Raw genomic sequence first — 7435 nt, forward strand, 5'->3', positions numbered from 1 at the left:
CATACTTCATTATACAGTAGCAGCTCTGCTTATATAACATCTCATTGCCTCCACTCAGATCACTGCTGCCCTCTAGTGTTGAAAACTAAGATCTGCAGAAAGGTCAAATGGGACAAAGTCAGAAAAAACAGATCAGACCAAATACACTGTATTGGAGCCACAAGAACATACAACATTTAACTTAAACACATTTTTACTGAGAGTTCAGTGCAACATAAGTAAAAGAAATAGCAGTAACACTGGAACAGACCAAAGCAGGCCTATCACTGCTGCAAATACATGAAAACCATGTAAACACAGGGTGATAAATATTTTACATTTAATTGACAAATCATCAAATACAAGGCAAATGTTTACAGCTGTTTTAACGTATCATGTAAAACCATGTGGGACTGGATACTATGGGCCTGTTTTGTTGAATAAGTATTTGGCTTAAAATAAATTTGTACCATAAAATATCATGGCAAAACATTAAATCCTGAGTATTAGATATCTGGCACAAAGCTGTTTCTCAGTCATCCAGGTTGTGGTATTTTCCAAAAGTTACACAAATGCAACTGGACTTGCTTGAGGTTCTTGAAGACGTTTCACCTTTTGTCCGGAAGGCTTCCTCAGTTCTGACTATTGGAGAATCCAGGTATTTACCTTATAGTGGGGTTGTAAATAAATTGAGGGCTGTTGAGGTCACATGTGAGTCCTTACCCCACCCTGCCATCATGTGAATTGTTAGGGTCCCATGAGTCATTGTGGGAATGGATGCTGAGTTGCCTGGGGGAGGGAACCCAAAAGTGCAGTGAAAGTCCTCTTAAAAGCAAGTCCAGTTGCCTTTCTATAGGTTTTGGAGATAAAAAACAGAAATCTATTTTAAACACACCAAAGGCATACAGTCTCAAAACCTTCATCTGTTTTAGTGTTCTGAGATGAACAGGTATGACCATCTATAATAAAAATAAAGTAAACACAAAATAATAATTTAAAAAAAGATAAACATCGAAATGTCTTTTATTTCATGTCAACCAGTAACAACAGAATTTATAAAGGAATTTAAAAATCCTACTTTTAACACTGTTTTTACTAAGTACAGGTGATGGTTATACAACATGTTATAACACTATTTAAAGCCCTTAAATTAAATAACAATCTGTAAATATTTTGACTCATGCTCAGCAATTAGTTTAGGAGGAAATACTAATGTCTCCACTGACACAAGCATGAATAGACAAGAAAACAAAAGACCCATAGTGTTTTGCGTGAAGGTGTGACCCTTGTTCTGACTCAACTGGAAACTCTTGTTCTCTCTATACTACATCATTGTTAGTGCTCGCTCTGCCAGTGGTGGATGCACCAAGCCCAGGTGAGGACACTGCCTCTAAAACTAAACCCTGGCACATGTAAGAAATCACAAACCGGAGCAAGAGTAGATGAGGTGATTTGAGACTTAGCTGAGTAAAGAATATGATGAGATGCCGCCCAGGATAAATTTGATGCTTTTAACATAAGCAACCAGCAGATGGCAGATCCACATCCTTCACACACAGTGGTTGAAAGGTTGAAGTGAGCGACTGTAAATTCAGACCATACTTCACATACTGAAAGCACCTACCACATCCAACATTTCACGTCACAATATCTATGAGTAGAATGAAAGCTGAGTGCCCACAAGACAGAAATCCAGAAATACCAATGTTTTTAAGTGAAATAACATTTTGAGAGGATGTTATTGGTCTTACGTCAAACTCACTGCAGCTTTAGAAATGACCCATCTTCTTTTAAACCAGCCAAGAACAGCGATGACAGAGAATCTGTCTCTCGCCTACTAACTGTCCAAAGAGAGCATGTGACACTACAGTGTGATACTGAAGCTTTACGTCAGTTCAGCTGTAAAATGTGTAACTGTGGACGCACTATTCAAATGACTCTCATGTGATCCTCATACAGTCAGCGTCCATAAAAGTTATGTTCCTCATTAACAGCCCTCCATTCTGGCTTCAGCCTACCAGGTGGGCATCATATCAGGGAACCACATCCGGCCCAGGTGCTTGGACACTTCGCTGTGGATCTGCTCCATGTTGTAGCTGCTGTCTGGGATCAGCACCTCCTCCATGATTGACAGCTGAGTCAGCCTGCCCCCGCACATCTTCACAAACTCCACAAAACCGCTGCAGGTCACCTCACACTCGCCCAGCCCGATGGCCGTCAAGCTTTTGCAGCGTTCGGCGATACGGATCAGCTCCTCATCCAGGGGCTCGAGGCCGTTGGCGCACACCACCAGCTCCACCAGCCGAGGGCAGTTCAGTCCAATGCGGCCCAGCATCTCTTTGCTCACCGCCCGGCCAAAGTACAGGTGGGTGACGGGTGTCTCCTCACGGAAGAAGGGCTCAAACTCCTCCTCATAGAGGAAGAAGTACATGACGATGTTGACCTTGGGTGAGTGTCGGACCAAGGCCTCCCAGCTGCTCCTCTTGATGGTGTGAAAGTGGGCCTGGCCGGGGTTTTCGCTCGCCACATCAATGCGCAGGTGCTCCAAGTGGACGTGCTTTTCAGAGGAGAGGGCAAGCAGGAGCTCATCACTCAGGAGGTGGTAGTTCAGCGCCAGCTCCCTGAGACCATGGCACTGGTCTGCCACACACAGGATACCTGTGGACAGAAAGAGAGGGTTCAGAAATTGTCCTGACAGTGCTGAGAGATTTCAGTACCTGCTGACTTGCTTGACAGTTTAACTCAAACTAGAGCCTGCCAGCTTAATGTAACAGGTACCAAAGACTGAAGCTAACCTGCCCTAAACTATCTGGCTTTTAAAGTTATGGTATCATTTTGTAAAGTCAAAACGTGTCAGTTTCTGGCCTATTTTTCTCCCTACCTTGCCATCCACCTATCACTCTGTCATCTACGCTGTGACTGACAAGCAACTGAGGTTGCTGATCTGATGGGTAGCCTTTAAGGAAACCCGTTGACAGAAAAAAAAAAAGAAGGAAATCCCTTGAAAGTTCTGATGTTCTGAAGTTCTTACATCGCCTCATTTAGGTCTATGTTCTCTACAGCTACGAACAAAACATGTTTTAGTCATTGTTTGAATTATTAAGACTGAAAAGTGTCAGTGTTATTTAACATTAGCATTTCGCTCAGAGCGCTCCTGTGCCTAAGTATAGTTTTACACAGCTGCTGGCAAGGCTGTAGACTCTCATCTTTTTTTCAAATGTATTTGGCTTGTGTTGCTGTCATATAGTCCCAGAGTGAAGCAACACGGGGCATTCTGGTGGCCTAGGAATTTAATACACTAACATGTACTTGCAGTGTCCCAGTTTATGCCCGGTCAGGGACATTTGTTGGATATCATTGCCCCCTTTATCTCTCCTCTCATTTCCTGTACACTCTCTTTGTGCTTACTCACAAAACAAAGCAAGATCCTTTTTTAAAAAAAAAGAATATTGACCTGCTGGGGAGACATGAGGACAGCTGCTCATCTTCAGCAGCTTAAGAGTGTCACTGTTGTTGGCAACCAGCACCTTCAGGGACGGGTCGTCCACTGGGGTGTCATCAATCTTGATAGAGGACAGGGACTTGGAGTTGACAAACACCACTGTCAGTGCAGACACAAAGTGGTCCTGCAGAGGAACAAACAATGATAAACCAGGACTTCTTATCTTAAACACTTGTTTTATTATCATGAGACATTTCAGGAGAATTTTAGCAAAAAGGACAAAGAAGTAGGGATATTTTTACCAAAATAAAATTGTGGCACAATAAGTTATCATCAACAATAAGGAGAGGCAAGTATATTCATCAGTTTAAAATGTAACTGGCATGTTATACCTGAGGTGGCTCTCCCGGCTGTTTGTGTGTAACAAATAGGGCAGCAATAAGAAATGTTGAGATGTGCCTGTAAAACAGGAGCTGCCTCTTACCTGAGACACATCCATGAAGCTCGGCCGTGCTGTGGAAATCAGCCCTAGGGTCTTAATGGTACAGTTCACCAGCTGGGAGAGAATGTCACAGGCCGCCTCTGCAGATTCTATGCAGCTGTCCACCTGATTTACCAGCAGTGATTCACCATTGAGGTAGAAAAAAAAAAAACATGAAAACACATAGAATGAGGAATGGAAAGATGGAGGTGTAAGAATCATTTCAGCCTGGATGTGTTAGGCCTACTGATGCCAAGACAGTTGATGCGTCATGATTGATTCTGCAGCAGATGGTATGGATTAAAGAGGGCACATATTGTTTTTAAGACCGCTGTGTTGTGAAAATTGAGGAGGAGGAGGCCAGAGGAGGTGAAAGAGGGGAAGAAATGGGTGACAGCAGGGAAGGCTTTTACCTTAAAGCTAACGTACTGCAGGTGCTGGGCGTGCTTCTTGATGATCTGCTGAATTAGGTCAGGGTGAGTGGAGCGCAGGTAAGATGTTGCCGGCTGATTGAGCTCAAACTCAAACCTCCTCCACAGGTCGGGGGTGTGAAAGACGTCATTCCAGCGGCGACACACAGATGAGGCCCTGGCCCTGTCTATGAGGGACAGATGCTGGAAGATCTGCAGGACGACATGGTGGGGCAGGTTACCCCAGTCCTCTGCTGGAGACAGGGCGTAGCTGGACGCCCCCCACTTCTGTCTCTTGGCCCTCTCCTCGTGGGAGGGGAACACCTTTGGTTTGAGACCTGTCCTTCCTCGTTTCATTCTGAAACAAATCAGCACAGATCAGCAACTGTTCAAAATTCACCACAGTAACAATCACATATGCATATTAAACATCTGTAGTATACATTTTTTACTTAGAGTGAGACTACTATGCAAACACGTTCATTTTGTGTCAGGTTGTGGTGGACTGTTCATTTCACCTAGAATAATTTCTCCCTTTCTACCTATAATATGTCACCATGTATAAAATTGTTTAAATGTTAACGAGGAGCTTACTCAAAATGTTTGTTTTTGATCCTTTTAGAAGTGGTAAACACAGGGTTGTACTGACATTATTCAATCAAACGATGAGAACTGGTTGAATCCTTCTCATATTAAACTAACTGCTCCTATGCAGCTTTTATCACTCTCCATGCATACTTTATAAATCTAACACTTATTTCTGCAGAAACTGTTGTTGAAATAGCTTGTTGTTTAGTCACTTACTGAATTTGTGAAACGTTTGCTTATTTGTGAGACATTCATTTGTAAAGGCTTTCATTCTGTTACTGTGAATCAGTAGCTTGCAAGTAGTTTCAAAATGATCTTTCCAACAGACCCCATGAGTTCTTCACTGTATTCAGCGTGTTACAATTAAATTTAAGAATTGCAGAGCTCATCTCCATGTTGATGAAATGGTTCTAAATTGTAATATCATACTCAGTCTATAGCTTGGCTATTGAAGAACTTTAAGAAAAGAGGATTTTTCTTTCATCACTGCTGATAGAACCTGCACTGAAGTATCTAATCAAATACTGTGCAATGAGCTGAATCAAATATAAAATGATGGAAAACTCACCTCAAAATCCTGTAAAAACACTTGACTGGCAAATTGAATGTGATGCTGAAGCCTTTTTTTACTGAGATTTCTGTCCCAATCTTGTGGAAGCCGTCTTTCACTCAGTCCCAGTATATATACTGATGTAATCTATTCACATGCACGAATCACCAATCTACAGCCTCTACCTCATCCTCTCTCTGTCATCCACTCAGCAATTAGGTTAAGAACTGAGGACTCTTACTTTCCACGGCATCACCATCTTGAGCTGAATGTGAGATGACAATCTTTTTTTTATTTAAGAACCTGCTTATCTTTAAAGGTCTTCTGAACAGAACAGCATTTTTTTTTCTTTCTGTATCTTCACTTCTCACTAAGTTTCAGATCCAACAGTAAATACTGAGTTTGTAAAGTGTACTTCCAGACATGCTCGTCCAGCTAAAAAAAAAATTACAACATATTTTGAAGCTTGAGACTCAGGTGACTGTTTAGACAGCTGCATTGCTAATATTAAGTGAACTACTTGTATTTTAATGATTTCAATTTCCCTGCATTATTAGCATTATATTCTTGTCATATTCTTTAACATGTTTCTGAGAGGGAAAGCTCAATTCCTTCACGACAGTGGTTGACCTGCACTGAGCTGCACTGCATTGAACTGGAAAAACACCACCTGTGGCGCCAGGTAAACACGTTTACAGAAACCTGGACGTTTCATAATAATACAGTCACAACTGGAACAACACAATCCTGCACTATAGTATGCTTTCCATCGTTTTCAGGTGATCTTCATCCATCCGTGAGCAACAAATTAATCACATGATAACTTCAAACACAGAACGAAACGTTAATAAAACACATTTTACTCACATTAAAGGCTTAAAAAGTCTGTCCTCTAGGTTTTGTGGTGTGCCGGTGGAGTAGACAGCGTTCATTTAGAACCATGGCTGAAGATGACTGGAGAAATGCTGGCTGTCGCTGATATAGGACAGCAGGAGCAGCTCCCATAATAAGCTCCCCTCTCGGCTTTAGCGACAGCTTGACGGGCGCTGCCGAGCGGCCGGTACACGTGAGAGCAGGAAAACATGGATCCGAGTCTCCAGCCACCATCATGCATGCAGAAGAATCTAATGGTAGACCCACAGTCAGCAGGGGGGCTTCTATGTTTCTGCTGCGCCTTAATATAATCAATTTAATTTTACCTTGACTCACTTACTCGCACCAATGCGTTTGATTGTTTGTTTGTGTGCGTTTATGTGTATGTGTTCTTGACATGTCTGAAACCCATGAGCGCGGAGCGCAAGACACTCTGTGCACGCACACTGAGAAAGTAGGTCAGTGTGTCAAAGTGTGTGTGTGTGTGTGTGTGTGTGTGTGTGTGTGTGTGTGTGTGTGTGTGAGAGAGAGAGAGAGAGAGAGAGAGAGAGAGAGAGAGAGAGAGAGAGAGGGTGATCTTGTTAAATGGCCATTATTAATCACAGGGGAACACTAGGCCTATGTACGCTTATGTGGAATATTAAACTTTTGCAGATTAAATACTATTATGTTTAATACATGTATTACACGTGTTGTAGAAACAGTCATTTTATTGTATGCTCTAATAATTAAAAAAAGAAAGAAAAAAAGTAGAAATGGTTTATTTTCTGGTGACAGATTTTCACAGAATAATACAGAATGTTGAGTGCTGGATTTCTTTCAGCCTTTCAGTACACTATTTACTTAGTTGATCATTCCCAAGGCAAGGACAACTGATTAATGACTGATCTTATTGCTGTAATGTTTTACATGTATTCACATATAAAACATCCAGTCTTTTCCTCTCACAGTTTCTTGTGCACTCATCATAACTGACTCAAGACCACAAAGGTGACTGTGAATGTAAATTACAGTCAGACACACTAATCATAGACTGTATATATTAATCCTGATGTGACAGACAGTATTAGTTACAACTACATCTTGTGGCTGCTTATTAAAGACAACATATA

At 41.8% G+C, this 7435-nt stretch overlaps 1 protein-coding gene across 1 annotated transcript; it reads right to left on the reverse strand.

Moving 5' to 3' along the window:
* Positions 1 to 1993: 1993 nt before the first annotated feature.
* fbxl3l (F-box and leucine-rich repeat protein 3, like) lies at positions 1994 to 6424 on the reverse strand. Its single transcript, XM_041048362.1, has 5 exons — positions 6318 to 6424; positions 4316 to 4670; positions 3906 to 4028; positions 3434 to 3605; positions 1994 to 2637 (listed from the first exon to the last, which is right to left on the reverse strand). Exons 1-5 carry the CDS (start codon positions 6380 to 6382, stop codon positions 1994 to 1996), a joined length of 1359 nt encoding a protein of 452 aa, XP_040904296.1. The 5' UTR covers positions 6383 to 6424.
* Positions 6425 to 7435: the final 1011 nt, after the last annotated feature.

This window comes from Toxotes jaculatrix, chromosome 10 (assembly GCF_017976425.1).
Source record: "Toxotes jaculatrix isolate fToxJac2 chromosome 10, fToxJac2.pri, whole genome shotgun sequence".
NCBI lineage: Eukaryota > Metazoa > Chordata > Actinopteri > Toxotidae > Toxotes > Toxotes jaculatrix.